Source organism: Dermochelys coriacea, chromosome 2, assembly GCF_009764565.3.
Source record: "Dermochelys coriacea isolate rDerCor1 chromosome 2, rDerCor1.pri.v4, whole genome shotgun sequence".
Lineage (NCBI taxonomy): Eukaryota > Metazoa > Chordata > Testudines > Dermochelyidae > Dermochelys > Dermochelys coriacea.
Window position 1 is genome coordinate 225,383,132 of NC_050069.1, and position 19,728 is coordinate 225,402,859.

Here is a 19,728-nt window from a genome sequence, read left to right on the forward strand (position 1 = left end):
GCAAAGAGAGAGGTAGAAAATTGGGTGAATAATATGGTAGGGATCCTCTTTTTCCTTTCTGAACAGTGCTTCCTCCCTTCCCAAAGAGATCTTTGTTGATCTCCTTGAGGAAGGATGCTCCAGTAGTTAAGGGGCTAGCATGGCATTCAAGAGGCCCAGTTTCGATTCCTTGCTCTGCCACAGACTTCCTGTGTGATCTTGGGCAAGATATTTAATTTCTCTGTACCTCAGTTCCCCATCTGTGAAATGAGGTAATAGAACTTCCCTCCCTCCCAAGTATCTTGTGAGGATAAATATGTTAGCGATTGTAAGGTGTTCTGACATTATGGTAACGGGAGTCATATGTGTACCCAACATAGATAGGTTGTTGGAAACTGGGGATGTGACAGGACTTAGGGTTATGAATGAACAATGCCATGAGAACTTTTTCCGGCTGTGAGCTACCATTAGGAACAAATACCATCTATACTGAAGAGTTATCATTTGGAAGGGAACAGCCTTAATAAAGTAACCCTTTTTCCCCCCCATTTTCCTGTTTAGCATAAAGACATAAGTGAAGATGACATAAAATCTGCTTTTAGTTTATGGTTGGAGGATACCACTATTGTTGATCTTCCCTGGATAATGACAGACACACATCATATACAACTAGTTGTTAAAGACGGTAAGAAAAACTATGTCCTCTGCTGTTGCTATGTCTGTATTCTCTCTGTATTAGGAAGTCTCCTTAGCCAACATTTCTTTTTAAAAATGGTGTTTGTATACTGAGGGCCATATCAGATGCTTCCTTCCATTTAAATGGAAGGATGTAAGTCAATCTTTAACAGTGATCTTAGTTTAATTCATTCATTTTAGATTACATTTATTTAAAAATAAAATATTACTGGGTTCATCTTGTGCTGAAGAAAAATAGAGTTAATTTGAAATCTTGATAGTTGTTCAGTGTGTTTCCACAGGAATGGAAGAGTTTGTCCTTAGTGTGGTACATCCTTCTCACACTGAAGAAAATAAATCGGAGAATATTTTTATGTTGGGTCCCAGTTTGCTGCAGAAGACAAATATACAAGTAAATATCACATAGTATCAGGTATCAAGTAACTTAAATTCTGTTACATTTGGTGAAAAATATAATTAACCATATATCATCTGTGTCTGTTTCAATTATTGAGTAATTTAACGTTGTAGGGTCTGTGTTCATCACCATATATGCACATCTCATGTGTTATCTTATAGCAGGGATCGGCATGTTCGGCAAGTGGCCCACCAGGGTAAGCCCCCTGGCGGGCCAGGCTTGTTTGTTTACCTGCCATGTCCTCAGGTTTGGCCAATCGTGGCTCCCACTGGCCGCGGATTGCTGCTTCAGGCCAATGGGGGCTGTGGGAAGCCGCAGCCAGCCCATCCCTCGTCCTGCGCCTCTTTCTGCAGCCCACATTGGCCTGGAACGGCGAACCGCAGCCAGTGGGAGCTGTGATCGGCGGAACCTGCGGACGCGGCAGGTAAACAAACCAGCCCGGCCCACCAGGGGGCTTTCCCTGGCGGGCCACGTGCCAAACGTTGCCGATCCCTGCCTTATAGCATGAGGCTTTGCTAAGACTCCACGTAGTCCATAGTATTTTAGACCTAAATTCTGTAGCAATGTCCCTGAATTCTGTAGTCAATGGTCAAACTCCAACTAAATTCAATGGGAGCAGAATTAGGCCAACACTGAGCAATTTTGAAAATTCCACTCTTCATATTTAATTGCCTTAAATACCTATTTCACTCCCCCCCCCCCCTTTGATACCCAAGCCACTGTACTATCTGGAACATGTGAAGTGGGGAGGTGTTAATGGCTTATTCCATCAAACGTGAGCGCTGCTTTCTGTCCACACCTGTCCCAGTTCATGCCGTGCTCTTGCTCTCAAACTGCTTCTGTGTCCTGCGTCTCTCCCTTTCCCCGTAAACCCCTCCCCCCCAGCATCTTCTTTTAGGGGAAGCATTCCCTTTCCTAAACTGCTTGTTGAGTTGAGATCTGAGTCTCCAGTGTTAGCATACCCCACTATTGTTGCTGGTAATGAACTAATTTTTTTATATTGATGCAGTTGCATGACAGAAGCAGTGAAGAAAACTGTCCTGTTGCTCTGCAAAGTTGTTCACTAAAAGTAAAATAGAAGTTTATCCATATTACTGCTGCCACAGAACCACATCATTATCAGAAGACTATGTCCAAGATTAGTCACGTTGGAGACATGTTAGCACTAGTATCCAAATGGGCCTTATATATTACATGAAGAATTGGATTGATAATTGGGAGATAATTACCCTCTTTAGCTAGTTTGAATGAAGCTTTCATCTACACCATTTTATCAATATGTGAGTCTTTCATGCAAGTATGGTTTCATCAAAATATTTAGTCAATGTTTTCTTCAAACAAATTACAAAAAGATGCAAATCAGTTTTGTACTTTTCTTTTGTAAATGTGTATTTGATTTTTAAAATATTGACTTTTTCTTTTTCTTTATAGATTCTTATACATCCTATGCCTGCAAAAGCTGATGATGCCAACACACAGTCTACTATACATGATACTGACCAGATCCTTCCTTTCCACAAACTAAACAGTTTAGGGTGAGATATTTTGACAATGTCAAATATGGGAAGAAAAAAGAGGATAAGAATTAAAAAAAGAAAGCCAGATATATTAGAAAATGCACAGCTTCTGGAAAACTAAACTAGCTAGCTGTTAAAAATTCTGTGAAAGATGTAACTAGACATCTCTTTGGACTGGGTCAAGCTGACACAATACTTGGGACCTGATCATGTAATCACTTACTTATTTATACCTTTATTTTGCTCTTGTGAGTAGCCTTATTGTAGTCAATGGGACTACTTACACAAGTGGAGTGATGTACATTCTAAAGTGTTTGCAGGGTCAGATCCTTGGATGAGATGCCTTGAAGGACAACCTACTTTAACAAAGTCAGACCTGACAATTATAGGAGAGTAGTGGAAAGCAGGTATATCGGCCCTAGAAAGGTGAAGGCCCTTTTCCTTATGAACTGAAAAGAGGTTACTACAGACTAAGTAGACACACCTGAGTCCAATTAAGGGCTGCTGGTGACCTTTTAGAAATCCCACTTCCGGTGAGAGAGGAAGAAGGGATGAGAAACAAACTGCAGCAGGGAGAAAAGGCTTCTTCTGGAGGGAAGGCTATTCGCCTCCCTATAAGGGAAACGACCTAATTAGCTGCTGTTTGTAGGACTGGCATCCAGAAGCCAGCGTAATAAGACAACGCACAAGAGGGGGCAATACTACAGTATTATAAAACTTTGATGTAGCTATTTATTTGGGCTGCATGGCTTTTCTTTAAAATGTTTTGTATTGTTTTTATAATGCATTTTGGTACCTGCCAGTAAGCACCTTTATAAATTCATTGCATTGTGCTAGTTACATCATTTAAGCTTATTCAAAATGTACACTTTTCTAATTTTTTGTGCTTCTTCAAGGTATTTCTTTTTGTGTCATGAATTTGGGATTTTGTTTGTCTTACGAGAACTACTTGGGACTACCCAATACTGAAAAATAAACCAGAGTGAAAAATTAAAAGTCTCTGGAAGGAGATGCCTTGCCATGCTATGTACTTCCAGAAGTGGTGTTAATAACTCACTAGGTGACACTCTTCCCTCAATCTGTACCAAACCAGGGCCTTACTAGTGTTAAGGGGTACTATACTGCTAGATGTTTCTTTTTTGTTTTTAGTATGTATTTTCTTTAAGTTGAAATCTAAAACTGCTAGCTTGTTTGTGGATCTTAAAGGCGTGCTGTCAGGTTGAAAGTGGTTAACTGTTTAGGAAAGGAGGTGAATAAATGTAGCTTTAAGCCAATTTTGTATTTCCCTAATTCTGTCCCAGGTCAAGGACCTTCATTGTCCCCAGGCTGCTCTGAGTTACACCAGCTTGTAACAGCTTTCTATAAGCTATTACACCAATGTATAATAGCCAAAGTGTAGTGTGCTCTGGCTATACCCTCTCCTGACCACATCCTTGGGCACATCTCCTATGCCTGGACACATCCTCTATGCCAGCATAGGGAAGGCGGCTGGTGAAGAGCTTTTACAGTGGTTCTTGACTAGTTGGAAAACCACATGTGATGGGGATATCTTGCAAAGGCTAGCTATGCCCCTTTATGCCAGTTGTGTAGTGTAGAAGTTCCATGGCATCTAATTGAAGGGGGTCATAGATTTTCTTGAACATCTGAAGCACTTGGGATTTTTCAGTATGTATGGAAAGCATGCTGTTCTAAATGCAGGTAGTTATAATTAACTAGATTGAGTGTACTGAGACTGCCGTAGCTTGTCTAATGTTTTATTTGTTTTGCCTTACTTTGCAGAGGAGTGGGTAAACTAGGAACATCCTCCTTTGAGCATATAACCCACAGCCTCTTGGGACGCCCTTTATCTCAAAAGCTAGTTACCATAGCTGTGGGACTGCGCAGTGGAGCTGTGCTGCTCACAGGAGCAAAGGTGCCTTTCTCTTTTCCTGTATGCCAAAATAGTTTTTTTGCACTAACTTAATTTTAATACTCCAAACAGGCATTGTAAAACTGTTTCTTTTCTGCTACAAGGAATCGGAGAATAGAGTTGAAAAAGAGCTGTTGATTAATTAATCCACCTCCCCTGTCATTGCAGCATCATTTCCTCGTTATACTTTAGTGTTTTGTACCTTCTAAGTTTTAAATGCCCCTAACACTGAAACTTCCATCATTTACCTTGGAAGATTATTCCACACTGTGTTTTTACCCTTCAAATATGTGTAGACATTTATGCCTCAACATTATTTAACATTTATTTTCAAATTATTTCAATTCAGAAAAAAATCATAATTTTTTTTTCTTAAACACTAGCATGAAATCACTTTACACATTTGACTCTCAGTGATTCTCCTGTTATATTTTCTATGTTGTTTAATGGCAAATCCTGAACCCATTGAAATCTGAGAGAATTTTACCAGTGATTTCAGAACTGGGCCCATACTAGGTACTACTACTTACAAGGAATGTAAATCACCCTGTAGGCAACCAGCCATCTATTTAGCATCTGTGTTTCATGAGGAATAATCCACAGAAAAAGAGAAAGAAGTAGTTTCTGTTACTCTGGATGTTGTTTTAGAAGACTACCCAAAATTTATTTTGTAGGGAAGTGGAAAGTCAACATTAGCGAAGGCCATCTGCAAAGAAGCCTTTGATAGATTGGATGCTCATGTGGAAGTAATTGACTGTAAGGCTTTAAGAGGTATGACTATGATCATATTTTTTCACTCAAACATTTGTTATAATGACTGGGAAGCATTCAGGACTTATCATTTTATTGTGTTCAAATTATCTACAGTATTATAAAACTTTGATGTAGCTATTTATTTGGGCTGCATGGCTTTTCTTTAAAATGTTTTGTATTGTTTTTATAATGCATTTTGGTACCTGCCAGTAAGCACCTTTATAAATTCATTGCATTGTGCTAGTTACATCATTTAAGCTTATTCAAAATGTACACTTTTCTAATTTTTTGTGCTTCTTCAAGTAGTGTCCCTGTGGATGCTCCACTTGATGTGTGCATCCACCTTCAATCCGAGATTTTTATCAGTAGTGTCCATTCAGCCAAAGGCATATAGGCTGCAAGAGATGAACTGCCCTGTGTTCCCTCTTGACCACTCGCCTGAGACAGTGCATCCAGTAGCGTTCATTTACAGTTCTGCCTGTTAACTAGTTTCTAGTTCATTTTTATTCTTTTGTAGTTTAATGAAGCCTATTTTGTCTTTGGGGTATGCTGGAGTCTCCATGCTTCAAATGTTGTCTCACTTGCTGCGAGTCCTTTACGCTGTATGCACTGCTTTTGGCATACACACATGCCCACTAAGTGCAAGAGGTACATGACTTTCAAAAGCCGCTCTAGGAGGTAAAGGAAAATAAAACTCTATTTTCTAATGGTGGAGTTCTCCCTCTGCCTGGCTTCAGACCCTGGCCTGGAGACCCACGCTTTCCAGCGTGCTCCAAATGACCGTAACCCTCTCTTATCATCTGCAGCTCTCTCACCCTCCAGAGCTTTGAGAGAGAGAGAGAGATCTGTTACAGATGCAGAGAAGACTCTGTTTAGGAGATCTGTGAAATCTTCTCAGAGAGAATGCTCCTCTAAAATACCTATTATACCACCAACCTTGTGCCTTTCAAAGGTTTCTGTGGAGGCTTCAAGCAGTCCTGGTACTGAGGTTGATCAAGCTTGAGCTTGTTTAAGTCTCAGCTTGTCTTAGTCTTGTCCCAGTGCCCAATGTACTGTTGAAGCATGAGCACAGTACTAGAGATAAAGATCTGTCACCTAAGAAGCTGAAACCACCCACACCAACTGTGCATCAGTATCTTGACCAACGGTTCAGCCAACATAGGTGCCTCAGTCTTCTACATCTGGAGCTCACCAAGTCTCTAGCCCAGCCCACCCAGTACCGCAAGAGTTCAGATTCTCCAGGGATTTAATTTTTATCAGATGAGCCTGAGACTCCTCTGGTGAGCTCCTTTAGACTCCAAGTACCACAGCCTGCATTATCTTTAATACCCCACCTTTCACCAGTACCTTATGATTCCGCAGTACCCACGTGGCCAGACAGGCAGATCATCACTCCACTGTCATCTGCTCTGCCATCACAATATGTAGACGAGAGCTCTTCAGACTCTCAAATATCAGCTCAGAGCTTTCACGTCTATTTATTCAAACTGATTCTCCTGAAGATGTTCAGTATCGGGACATTTCACTGCCTTCATGATGTCAGCTGATTCAACACCCTCCCTGGTCTGACCTGTCCTGGATAACTCCCCCATTTCTTTATGGATCACTTAAGTGATCATCCTGGAACTTTTGACATTATATCACCAGCAGTTTTCTAAGGCACCTAACACTCATGCAGAACATCAGAGACAATGTTCCCTGCTCCCATCCATCCCTCCTTAGTAATTCCTTCTGCCTGAGGAAACATTTGAGGAACAAGAAAGGAGGGATGAGGAGGAGGCTACTCCTCAGACAAATATTTTATCATTCTCTCCATGTGAAGCAGTTATGCCTCCTCCATCTAACACGGATGACTTAAAACAGTTCCAGGACTGGATGAAGGGAGTGACAGATGTACTCTGAATTCCAATAGAAGAAGTCCAAGAAACCAAGCTGAAATTATGGGACATTCTACATACCCCATCTTTATCACAGGTGGCCCTGCCTGTGCATGAGGTGTTGTTGGAATTGCCAAAACAATTGGACAAACTCTTGCCACTGCCATCCCAACAGCTAAGAGGGTGAATTAAAAAATACCATGTCCTGGCTAGGGGCTCAGAATTTGTATTTTCTCACCCCACCCCAACTCCCTAATTGCAGATGCAATCAATGAACAGAACAGGCACACCATTCAATGGCTACTCTAGATAACAAGGACCAAAAGCATTTAGATGCATTTGTTCACAAGAGTTATTCGTCTGCCACCCTGCAGTTTAGAAACGCAAATAATCAGGTGATACTCCCAAAATATAATCACACAAACTCTGTGAAATCTATATGAAGTCTTTTAGAGAGCATCATCCCAGAAACACAGTTCAGATTCTCCAGGGATTTAATTTTTATCAGATGAGCCTGAGACTCCTCTAGTGAGCTCCTTTAGACTCCAAGTACCACAGCCTGCATTATCTTTAATACCCCACCTTTCACCAGGACCTTATGATTCCGCAGTACCCACATGGCCAGACAAGCAGATCATCACTCCACTTGTCATCTGCTCTGCCATCACAATATGTAGATGAGAGCTCTTCAGGCTCTCAAATATCAGCTCAGAGCTTTCACGTCTATTTATTCAAACTGATTCAAAATGATAGCAATTTCAGGCTATCATTAATGAGCGGTATCGCTTGGCCAGGATGATTTTACAGGCTTCTATTGATGCAACGGACATGGCAGCTCATTCCACAGCCATGGTGGCTGCAATCCTCAGGTTTACAAGACACTGTAAAGGACCTTCCTTTTAATGGCCTCAAAGTATTCAGCGAGACCACGGATGAGTCGAGTCTACATTTCTTGAAGTATTCTAGAGCAACACTTGACGTGTTGGATATGTGCACCTACAAACAATAGGAGGTTCAGTAGGTCCCAGCCAGATCAAGGGTACCACCTATCCCAGTTTTCCACCTACCACTTGAGTAGCTGAGCCACCTGAGAAGGGACCCAGACAGCAGAAAGGAAAACCCTACACGACTACTGCCCTGTTGACACAATAAACGTCATCTGTGAAACATTCTTTCTGATGCATTGGTTGAGGACCATGAACATTCCCACAATCTGGACTAGATGCCACACCATCCTGCCCAGTCTATTCTCCCACCTTTTGGGGGTTGTTTCTTCCATTTCTACCGTTCATGGGAGAAGTTTATTTCCAACAGAACAGGAAAAAGTTCAAATCTGAGTTTTAATGCCATCTCTCTATTTCAAGGCTTGCTCTTCAGCTCAGCAGCACAAAGTCCTTCTTCCTACCAGTACAGCAGATAGAGGTTATTGGAGTCACTCTGATGCTACAGCATCTAGAGCCTGTCTACCAAGGGACAAATTTCTCACACTGACCCAACTAATTGCATGAGTTCAACTAAGTCCTCAAGTCAGTGCCTCAGATCATGGCAGTGTTCACCTTCGTCATCTTATATGCCTGCTTGCATCTGCACTGCTTCCAATCCTGGCTCAGGTCAGTCGATATCCCCAACAGGGATTGTGTGAACAAGTTTAGCTCTGCCCCTCAAAGTGGGTCAGTCTCCCTTAACTGGTGGAAGAATCCAGACAAGGTGTGTTTAGGGGTTCCTTTCAAACATTGTCTTCTTGCCGTTACAATTGTTTTGGACATGTTCCTCTTCATGTAGGGAGTTCACCTACAGGATCACACAATACAGAGAAGGTGGACCACACAGGAGTCCACCGTTCACATCAACATTCTATACCCAATGACCTTAGTAGATATTTCACGTGGGATCACAAGTGGGAACTCGACAAATCCATACTCAGACAGATATTTCTCTGACCTGGGATTTTCCAGCGATAGATCTCTTTGCCATTGTTGCCAGCTGAAGATTCATGACCTTCTGCTCAAGGGGAGGTCTGGGTCATCATTCTGTGCAGGATGACTTTTTCTCCTCTCATGGTCGAAGAATCTTCTGTATGTCTTTCTTCCAATGCTGCTAATTCTCAGAGACCTGAACAGAATCAGACAGGACAGAGCCACAGGCATTTTGATTTCACCAACCTGGACAAGATAAGTATGGTTCCTTATCTCCTTCACCGCTCCTCTCAGATGGCTATCAATCTACCATTGATGCCCAGCCTTCTATTGTGGGACCTGGGGAACATTCTTCACCCCTGTCTCAAAACTCTGACTCAAAGCCTGCTACTTGGATGGGTTGTCAGAGGTAGAGCTCTTCTGTTCTGGGGAAGTGCAAGAGGTCCTGCTCAACAGTAGAAAGGAATCCACCAGGAAAACTTACCTTCAGAAATGAAAAAGACTTTACTGTTGGTGCCCTCACCAACACCTGTCTCCCATCTTGGAAGTTTTAGAATACTTTAGAATACACCGAAGAAAGGGAGGTCTCTCATTGAGCTCCACTGAAGTCCATCTGGCAGCCACCACAATGTTTCATTCGCCTGTAGAAAAGTCCTGTGTGTTTTCTCACCTCGGAACTTCTGGATTTATCAAATAGTTATCAAACCTTTTCCCACATGTCAGGGAGCCCCCCCAACCTGGATGTTTGAACCTAGTTCTCAATTTGACAAAACCTCCCTTTAAACCAACAGCTACCTGTATGCTTTTACACCTTTCTAGGAAAATGCCTTTGTGAGCTAAGGGCTTTGGTGGCTGACCCTCCTGTACTGTTTTCTTCAAAGATGATGGTCCCTTTGGCTACATCTACAGTTCCTACCTAAAGTCAGTTCAGACTTTCATATAAATCGGACTATTCAACTCCCCATATTTTATCCTAAACCCTATCAAACTAGGGAAGATGCTGCCCTCCATGCTTTGGGATATTAGGAAGGTAATGGCATGCTATTTGGTCAGGACTAAACCTTTTTGAACTTCTGAGGCTATTTGTATCTCTTGCAGACAGTGCTTAAGGTACACCAGTGTCTACCAAGAGACTTTCTAACTGGGTTTCCACTTGTATTTTCTCATGCTAAGAAGTCACTAACATGCCATGCCTATTCAAGATTAAGGCTATGTTTTAGTCACAGGTATTTTTAGTAAAAGTCATGGACAAGTCACGGGCAGTTAAAAAAAAAAATTCACAGCCCGTGACCTGTCCATGACTTTTACTAAAAATACCTGTGACTAAAACTTGGGGGGGTGGGGGAGGCTGTCTGGAGCCTCCACAGGTTCTGGGGGAGGGCGGCCCAGGTGCTGGCGGGGGCAGGTGGCAGCATGCGGCCTGGGACCCCTGTTGGTGCTGGGGGTGGGGGTGCGGGCAGCGGCGTGCGGCCCTGGACCCCTGCTGGTGCTGGGAGGGGGCAGGCAGTGGCCCGAGACCCCCGCTAGTGCTGGGGGGTGCGGGCGGCAGCCCATGGCCCACGACCCCCTGCTGGTGCTGGGAGGAGGGGTTGGCAGGGCTGGTAGGCTCCCTGCTGGCTCTGCACCTCCCCTCCCCCCAGCAGCAGCAGCAGAGTTTGGGTGTGGAAGGGGGAGGGGATTGGGGCACAGGATGAGGTGAGGTGGATTCTGGGTGGCGCTTACCTGGGGGGCTCCCCGGAAGTGGCGACATACCCCTCACTCAGCTGCTAGGCAGAGGTGTGGTCAGGCAGCTCTGCGCACTGCCTCTGCCTGCAGGTACCACCCCCGCAGCTTCCATTGGCTGCGGTTCCCGAGATTGGAACCACGGGGCCAAAACTGCAGCAGCGGCCATTGCACCTGGCGCAGGGGTTGCCTCAGCTGCCCCTGATCCAGGTGCACCAGTCGCTACGGAGGTCAGGGAAAGTCATGGAATCCATGACCTCCGTGACAAATTCGCAGCCTTACTCATGATCATAGTCCATTTTATCAGATCTCAGTCCATATTGTTTGTCCTGCTAAAAGATTACCCTATAACAGAAATCTGAAGAGCTGCTACATGAACTTTGATCCACACCTCCAGACGTTATACCCTAGTGAATGCTTCTCAGGTAGATGCTGCCTTTGGTTCTGCAGTTCTAGAAACAGTTCCGGATTGAGTTCTGAAACTCCCATCTCCTTCAGGGGGCACTGCTCAGGAGTCATAGAATCATAGGGTAGGAAAGGACCTCAGGAGGTCATCTAGTCCAACCCCCTACTCAAAGCAGGACCAATCCCCAGTTTTTGCCCCAGATCCCTAAATGGCCCCCTCAAGGATTGAACTCTCAACCCTGGGTTTAGCAGGCCAGTGCTCAAACTATTGAGCTATCCCTTGAGTGGAGCAGCCATAGGGATGCTACTTGAAGAAGGAGAGATTACTTACCCTGGACAGTAGCTGGAGTTCTTTAAGATGTGTATCCCTATGGACGCTCCACTATTCACCCTCCATCCCCTCTGCTACATAGTCTTTTACCTCTATGGGACTTTGCAATGGAGAAGGAACTGAAGGTGGTTCATCTGTTGCACCTGCATATACCCTTGGTATGGGGCACAAGTCTAACTATGGCACATAAATGAACTGAATGGAAACTGCTGCCAAAAATTTCCAAATGAAGGCACATGCGCAGCTCAAATGGAGCACCCATAGAGAGACACATCTTGAATCACTCCAGCTACTGTACAGGGTAAGCAACGTTTCCTTCCCAGAATTCAACCACAACCTCAATGGTTAGTCCCCATTACTAAGAAAGAAAGAAAGTTGGACTGTATAGTTTTTGTCTGTGCTGGCTAGAACAAAAGTAGTTGAATATAATTATATCTATACTCTTTCTCATGGAACAGGTGAAAGTATATCAAATTAGTGAGAACTAATTATTTTTTGTATGTTAAGGAATGTACAAATTTCACATTGTATAGCATAGCCTTTAGTTTTTAATTTCAAGTTTGGCCTAGAAATTTTAATATTTTTACGAATTTTATAGATCTAATGTAAATGACTTTGTCCATCTGATGAAAAATAACTTTTTTAAAAAAGCAAACATTTAAAATAAATATTCTTTATATATAGTTTCATTGTGCATTTTTGAAACCAGGAATGGTGAACTATAAAACCTGCTATTCTTCTGAAGGTATTATTAAATTTTCAGTGCTTGCTGAACTACAGTAGTATTGACAATTTCTAATTGTTGTATGTACCAAATTGTGCTAGTTGTCTTTGTTGACCAACATTCAGGTTCTACTGTGAGTTCAGAAGGACTTTGGTGCAACATAAGGGGTAGGAGGGCAAATATGGCTTTTTGCCACTTTTCCACTGACTATCCTTTCCTTGTAATCCTGGACTTTATATAGTTCTGAAACTGTTCTAGTTTACTCCGATGTTTTGTATAAACTAAAGATCCTGTTGTGTTGGATGGCTGTGTCTGGCCATTCCCACTTCTGCCCCGGCAAGATCTCTATTCCAGGGGAGGAGGCGAGCATTCGTAAAGAACTGGCATAGCCAGCTGAAGGTTCCTCCCATAAAGGAGAATCTTTAGCTGCTCATTTAGAGTCATTTTAAGGCTCTTTGCATTTCCAGCACAAAGAAATAAATCAAACTCAAAGTTTTAATCTTTTTCATGCTGTGTTTTGTTGCTAAGAATGTATTTTTGTTTTAGGAAAAAGATTAGAAAACATAAGAAAAAAAGTGGAGGAAGTTTTTCTAGAGGCAGCATGGAGACAGCCATCCATTCTTCTGATGGATGATCTTGATCACATTGTTGGAGTTCCTTCTACACCAGAGCATGAGAACAGCCCTGAAGCAGTTCAGAGCTATAGACTTGCACATGGTAATGCTATGCTAACGGCTTCTGGGTATTTTTTTCCTGTTGCTTCTTATGTGTCTTGATAAAAATGTATTGTAATTTAGAATGTCTTATACCTGAATGACAGTTGTCTGGACAGTTCTGTTTTCATCATCCCTGCTTCTGGATCATTCTATGTTGTAAACTGCCACGGTTTACAAGTTCCAGATGAATTTTGAACCATTATTAATACAGATTATTATGCATAAGTAGCATTTCTTTTAACTGAATATGTACCTTTTTTATCTACTTCTTATCTAAACACTTCATTGTGTGCGGGTCATCGTTTTTTGGGTTTTTTTTTTTTTAATTTTTACAAACCATAGCCTTTAAGTGAAAACCTGGACAATGCATCCTCCATACAATCTTTTTCTCTAAAGTGCAGCCAACATTAAAATCTCTCCACGTAAATGTTTTCAGTACAGGAGACTGAAATAACATAATATGAAATAATCAATATCAATGTATTTTATTATTTTAACTGTGTTGAATTCTGCCCTTGTTGTAGGATTTAAGCTATAACAGATCTTCAATTTTCTAAGCAGTGTCAAAGGGAGATTGCAACTTTTTAAATTAAATTCCTTTTGCAGTTTCTGGAATTCACACTGAGATTAAATTTTCAAAAATGTACACCTAAATTACAAAATGGGTACTTGTATGTATAACTTCAGTGTCTTAATGCTTCATTTTTGTTTTATGCACACAACCTTGATATGCAGTTTAAAAATTATCATAAATGATCTGCCTTACTTGTATACTTTTTTGTACATGACATCTAGAGATCTAAGTAGTTCAAAACTGCTATTTATCCTAAACTCTTAGTACAATGGCTTGGCACAAAACATAGTTTAACACCTTGGTATTGTGATAAGTCATACAATAAACTATCTAAATTATATTATTATTTCAACTTTTTCCTGACTATGCTGCAGAGTTGGGATTATAGCTTTCTGCATTTTATTCATTCCAGATACAGCAGCAGAATTCACAATAGAGGAAAATAATCTTTAATATCACAAGGTAGACATCATCAATAACTATACAAGTTTAGTCCTATGCAAAGCATTTCTGACCGTGTGTCCTTGTTGGAGTAGACTGTGCCTTGAAAAATAAATACATTTGTTTAGATGAAAACAGTTCTATAATACATTACAGAAAAGTTAGTGTAGTAGTCGGTGTTATATAATATCTCCAGTATTGTAAAAATACTCAGCATTAACAAATGTATGAAATTTATAATCTTTTATTACTCATGAAACAATGTCTTCTGTATCTAGTTTTGAAAGATGTGATAAAAGAACTTATTTCCATGGGCAGTTTGATTGCATTAATTGCCACAAGCCAATCTGAACATTCTCTGCATCCTTCCCTTGTTTCTGGTCAAGGAACTCATATATTTCAGTGCTTCAAACATATCCAGCCTCCAGATCAGGTAAATGCAATAATTGAATAACTTGGTCAAAATGTTCGTTGTGACTTCCCTACAGACTCAGATGCTGCACCAAAGAGGTAACAAAAAGGGATAATTTGCTGCTGAAGTTGAGGTAAAACCAAACCAAAAACACAACAACGCTACTGGGAATTTTAAGAGATCTTTTGTGATATTAAATAGCATATAACTTTTCTATGTTATCTTCAGGGTTCCTTTTTGGAAAAAAACACAGAAAGTTATGCCTAGTGGTGAGTCTGTCTCACACCATCCAAATTAACAGACACTTCACCATAATGTATACTTTCCCAAATTGTATTTGGGTTTTAAAATATTTAAAGGGAACTAGTTTGTTTAAATTCAAAAATTTGTTTAATTGAATATATCCTTCTACTCTTAAAAATAGACTATATTGAAACGGTACAAAAGAAATAGCAATCAATGTATTAAATATAGTATACTCTAAGGAAAAATAAAAAAGATTTGCATTTTGTACTAGTGTGTGAGAGAATACCCACAACACTTTGGAATCATACCCAAGTTTATGGTGCTTTATTGTTCTCCTGTCATAAATGAGCCATTTAAAAAATCAAGGACTGCATTCAGGTCTCTAAGTGCTGACTTGTGGCAGAAGAAAAGACTTCCCCTGAAAAACTATGTTGTATGACAACTCTGTAATCTGAAATTACCCAGGCCTTATTCTGTAAATTAGTTGAGATTACTCAGCAACTCTCAGGATCAAGCCCTTTATACCTGTGTGATTTGGTCTGTTTGTTCCTAGGATTTCTCATTCTTCATTTCTGATTTGGAATTTATTCCAGTGCTTGTGATGCAGATATGACTGCGATAGAATAGAAAGATTGATTTCTGAAATGATAATTGCTGGGCTAGAGGTTACAGTGGTCAATTAGTCATTTTAATTGTAAAGCTGGTGAACTTTAAAGAAAGTCAGATAAAAGAATTATTTTTTCTTCAATTTGTGTTAGTATTTTTTATACATTTAGTCAAAAAACTCCTATGTTGAATGAAATGTTGGTAACTGTTTTCATTATCTGAAACATTTGAGTCTTCTAAGCTTAAGGTAATAATTCATATCTGTGTAAAACTATGTATAAATTCACTGTATATTTTTATTTTTCAGGAGCAAAGATGTGAATTACTGCATTCCATAATAGAAAATAAATTGAACTCCAGTATAAACAGATTCTATGATCTTGATCTCCAGCATATTGCAAAGGAAACAGAAGGGTTTATAGCTAGAGATTTTACAATGCTAGTGGATCGTGCCATACACTCCTGTGTTTCTAATAAGGGAGCGTGCAACAAGGAAGGTATGTGATAGTCACCAAATCTCTACTTTGTTTTAGTTGTACCATATGACATGTGTGTGCAATAATAATACAGAAGCAAGAAGTTATAGTAAAACTCTCTATACTTTACATTTTAAAATGTAACTGTTATTTAGAAAGTTTTGTTGTCTTTGATATCATATTCATACATTCTTTTTTTCCCCCACCATAAGGATAAATTGATTTTAACTGGAGTTTGTTTGTTCCTGGGGGTTTTTTCAACAGACTTGAATCTGTCAACCTTAGACTTTCAAAATGCTTTAAAACATTTTACTCCTTCGTCTCTGAGAAATGTTAACCTACACAAACCTAAAGACTTGGGCTGGGACAGGATTGGTGGCTTAAAGGATGTAAAGCAAATACTCATGGATACCATCCAGTTACCCACAAAGGTACCCTTTTCTTTTAAACCAGGAACTGATGCTTCAGTACTTTACAAACCATTCTGTTTCTGGAACTCTGATTAACAATTTTACTTTGTGGAACAGCTACTCTTAGAACAAATGGACTCTTACAGGTACAGTACAGAACTTGTAGTTCCGGTAGAGGGAGGACTAAGATGCCTTTAAGCCATTTTTGCACCCTCCCTTACCTGAGATGCTCTGAAAGCTTGAGAGGCCTAGAACATAACATAAGCATTCCATCCCTATGGGCCATAGTGCTGCCCAGAAGCTCTGTGGTATTGCAGTCTTGACCTGGACACATTCCTCCCAAACCCAGGCTTGTCTTCTACTCCTGGACTTGTAAGTTGGTCCTGAGAAGGTAACATTACTACAGCTATCTACAGTGCCTGAACCAGAGGACTCTTCCCTTGGCCGGTTATAGAGCTTTTAGCACCCTTTTACATCAGCCTGGTTCTTTTACCCAATGTAAAGGTATCAGAGTAAGGGTGAGAAACTCACCCTAGAGCTTTTCAAATAAATGGTTTTGAACTTTTAGTAATAGGCTACTTTAATATAACTCAATTATAATATAACTGATAATATCAGTTGAGATGAGCCCTTCTGCTGATAATGTAGATGAAGTAAGTAATCCCACAAGAATGTCCATATAAATAAACACTCATCGGAAGCCAATTATTACATTGTTACCGAATAATTACTTATTTGGAAATGGATATTACTCTTGATGACTCTGTATTTTCAGTATCCAGGATTATTTGCAAACCTACCGATACGACAGAGGACAGGAATTTTGTTGTATGGTGCTCCTGGAACAGGAAAAACTCTATTAGCAGGTGCAATTGCCCGAGAGAGCGGAATGAATTTTATCAGCATCAAGGTAACAAAGTTTTGATGGTTTATTAGATCTTGGTATTAATGCAAAAAATCCCAATTTAGTTAGTGTGTGTGTGTGCGTGCGTGTATGTAAAAGTAATATATATGCAAAAACGAATACCAAAATAAGAAATTCACATTTAAAATGAAGTCATTGTCATGACCACAAAGAAACTGTGTTACAACATTTAATTTTTCTGCTTTGGATAAATACTTACTTAGTCATTGGGCCGGGGAGGGAGGTGTGTGTGTGTGTGTGTGTGTGTGTGTGTGTGTGTGTGTGTGTATGTGATGCTGTAAGTCTAGAGGATGTGAGAGACCCAGGGTCCAGTCTCCGTGCTCCAATCACTCTTTTGTTATTTATCCACAGTGGAACAGGTTCAACAGGAAAGACTGAAGGGCCTTCCGCCCCATCAGAATATCCCATAAATCAGTGGCTAGAGCAGTCTTCTGGAAGATGGGAGATCCCTGTTCAAATCCTTCCCCCTCCATGAGAGGGGAATATTGAACCTGGCTCTCTCATCTCAGATGAGTGCTCTAACCACTGGGCTAAAAGTTATAAGGTGGATACTGCCAGGGCAATTTTGAATGGGGGCCAATCCAGTAGCCTTGCTTAGCAGCCACCTACCAGGTTGAGCCCTGCACACAAGATAGGCGGGCAAATGCCTTGTCAAGGTTCCTTCCCCACTCTGAACTCTAGAGTATAGATGTGGGGACCTGCATGAAAGACCCCCTAAGCTTATTCTTACTAGCTTAGGTTAAAAACTTCCCCAAGGTACAAACTTTGCCTTGTCCTTGAACCCTATGCTGCCACCACCAAGCATGTTAAACAAAGAACAGGGAAAGAGCCCACTTGAAGACGTCTTCCCCCCAAAATCCCCCCAAGCCCTATACCCCCTTTCCTGGAGAAGGCTTGATAAAAATCTTCACCAATTTGTACAGATGAACACAGACCCAAACCCTTGGATCTTAAGAACAATGAAAAAGCAATCAGGTTCTTAAAAGAAGAATTTTAATTAAAGAAAAGGTAAGAGAATCACCTCTGTAAAATCAGGATGGTAAATACCTTACAGGGTAATCAGATTCAGAACACGGAGAATCCCTCTAGGCAAAACCTTAAGTTACAAAAAGACACAAAAACAGGAATATACATTCCATTCAGCACAGCGTATTTTACCAGCCATTAAACAAAAGGAAATCTAACACATTTCTAGCTAGATTACTTACTAACTTTACAGAAGTTCTGAGTCTGCATTCCTGATCTGTTCCCGGCAAAAGCATCACACAGACAGACAGACGCTTTGTTTTCCCCCCCACCCTTCCTGATTTGAAAGTATCTTGTCTCCTCATTGGTCATTTTGGTCAGGTGCCAGTGAGGTTATCTTAGCTTCTTAACCCTTTGAAAGGGTTTTGCCTTTGGCCAGGAGGGATTTTATAGCACTGAATACAGAAAGGTGGTTTCCCTTCCCTTTATTTTTATGACATGCCTATTTCTATCTTTCCCCAGTTTGTGAATCAGTCTGAGGCTTAGGCGGGAGACAGGTGTCTGGACACCAGTCCACCTGCTCAGAGGCAGAAACATAGGCACAGAGGGAACTTTCATCCTGAAAATTTAGGCACTGAGTGGGTTTGGCAGGAGTTTTGTGAATTGCAGTGGAGCAGAAACTGGGATTTAGGCACCTAAACCCAAGACTTAGATGTGTAAGTACCTTTATGGTTCTGGCTATCTAAGCACCACTGAGTGACTGCACACTGTGGCCACACAATGTTATCTCTGAGAGTTTTGTTTGTAATTAATCACTAAGTATTTTTTTAGAAAATTTTATGTATTCTTAATTTCTTCTTCTTTATAAAAGTATTCTAACTCAGTGGGTAATGCAGCTGGCCAGAATAGTCTAAATGTATCTTCAAAACACAATCCACAGACTTGTGATACTGTAACACATTTCCCTTTATAGCAGGAAGACAGAGAGTGACTGAAATTAGCACTACCTGACACAGTTTATCTAATTTTTTGACTCACCTGGGAACCACTGCTTGCCCATTACTTTGAAATTCTCTAGTGCTTGCATAAATAACCCACCTTGTTAATAGATTCCACAGTGATATGGAATTAAGAAAAAACACAACTCCTGAATCTTCTCATTTGGCTATTTTACAGGGACCAGAGCTCCTCAGTAAATATATTGGAGCAAGTGAGCAAGCTATTCGAGATGTCTTTAACAGGTTGGTTCTCTAAAAATAAATTTTGTTGTAAATAGATTCCACTTTCATGGCTGATGCTAAAAATAATTATTTGAATTTCCTCGTCAGCAGTCTGAAGGAGCAGGCTTAATGGGTCTTGATCATTAGGTATGAAATAGCTAGACCTGCTGAAACCACATGTTAAAATCCTGACAGGGTCAACTTAATCTTCATTCTTCGTAATTTGATAAATTGTGTTCCTTGCAGTTTATTGTGTCGGTGGCCTTCGGGTAAGATTCACAAACTGAGACCCTGTTTGCTTGTATTGACATTAAAGTTTCCATAGTATTTTTAACAGCATAATTGTGAACTTCAGAAGGAAATAGAAATAAGTACAAAATAAAGTATAAAATATGAACGGTAGTTAACTGGAAATTCTGTTCTTCAAAGCAGCTCATTTCCACAGGAAACCATCATAGTTGCTGCCTTCTATAATTAAATGTAACTCTATTGGGACTTGTCTACATCAGG

At 40.7% G+C, this 19,728-nt stretch overlaps 1 protein-coding gene across 4 annotated transcripts in view; it reads left to right on the forward strand.

Moving 5' to 3' along the window:
* The window catches only part of PEX1 (peroxisomal biogenesis factor 1), a 51,107-nt gene that overhangs the window by 13,274 nt on the left and 18,105 nt on the right, over positions 1-19,728 (forward strand). For 2 of the 4 annotated variants that reach the window (XM_038392394.2, XM_038392392.2), the window contains exons 7-17: positions 541-664; positions 957-1,066; positions 2,504-2,607; positions 4,369-4,501; positions 5,173-5,269; positions 12,773-12,943; positions 14,236-14,390; positions 15,529-15,718; positions 15,962-16,128; positions 16,883-17,017; positions 19,175-19,239. In XM_038392394.2, coding sequence (XP_038248322.1) covers positions 541-664; positions 957-1,066; positions 2,504-2,607; positions 4,369-4,501; positions 5,173-5,269; positions 12,773-12,943; positions 14,236-14,390; positions 15,529-15,718; positions 15,962-16,128; positions 16,883-17,017; positions 19,175-19,239 — 1,451 coding nt within the window. Of the gene's footprint in view, positions 1-540; positions 665-935; positions 1,067-2,503; positions 2,608-4,368; positions 4,502-5,172; positions 5,270-12,772; positions 12,944-14,235; positions 14,391-15,528; positions 15,719-15,961; positions 16,129-16,882; positions 17,018-19,174; positions 19,240-19,728 lie in introns of all 4 variants that reach the window. The other 2 variants (XM_043509310.1, XM_038392391.2) reach the window with 1 other exon arrangement.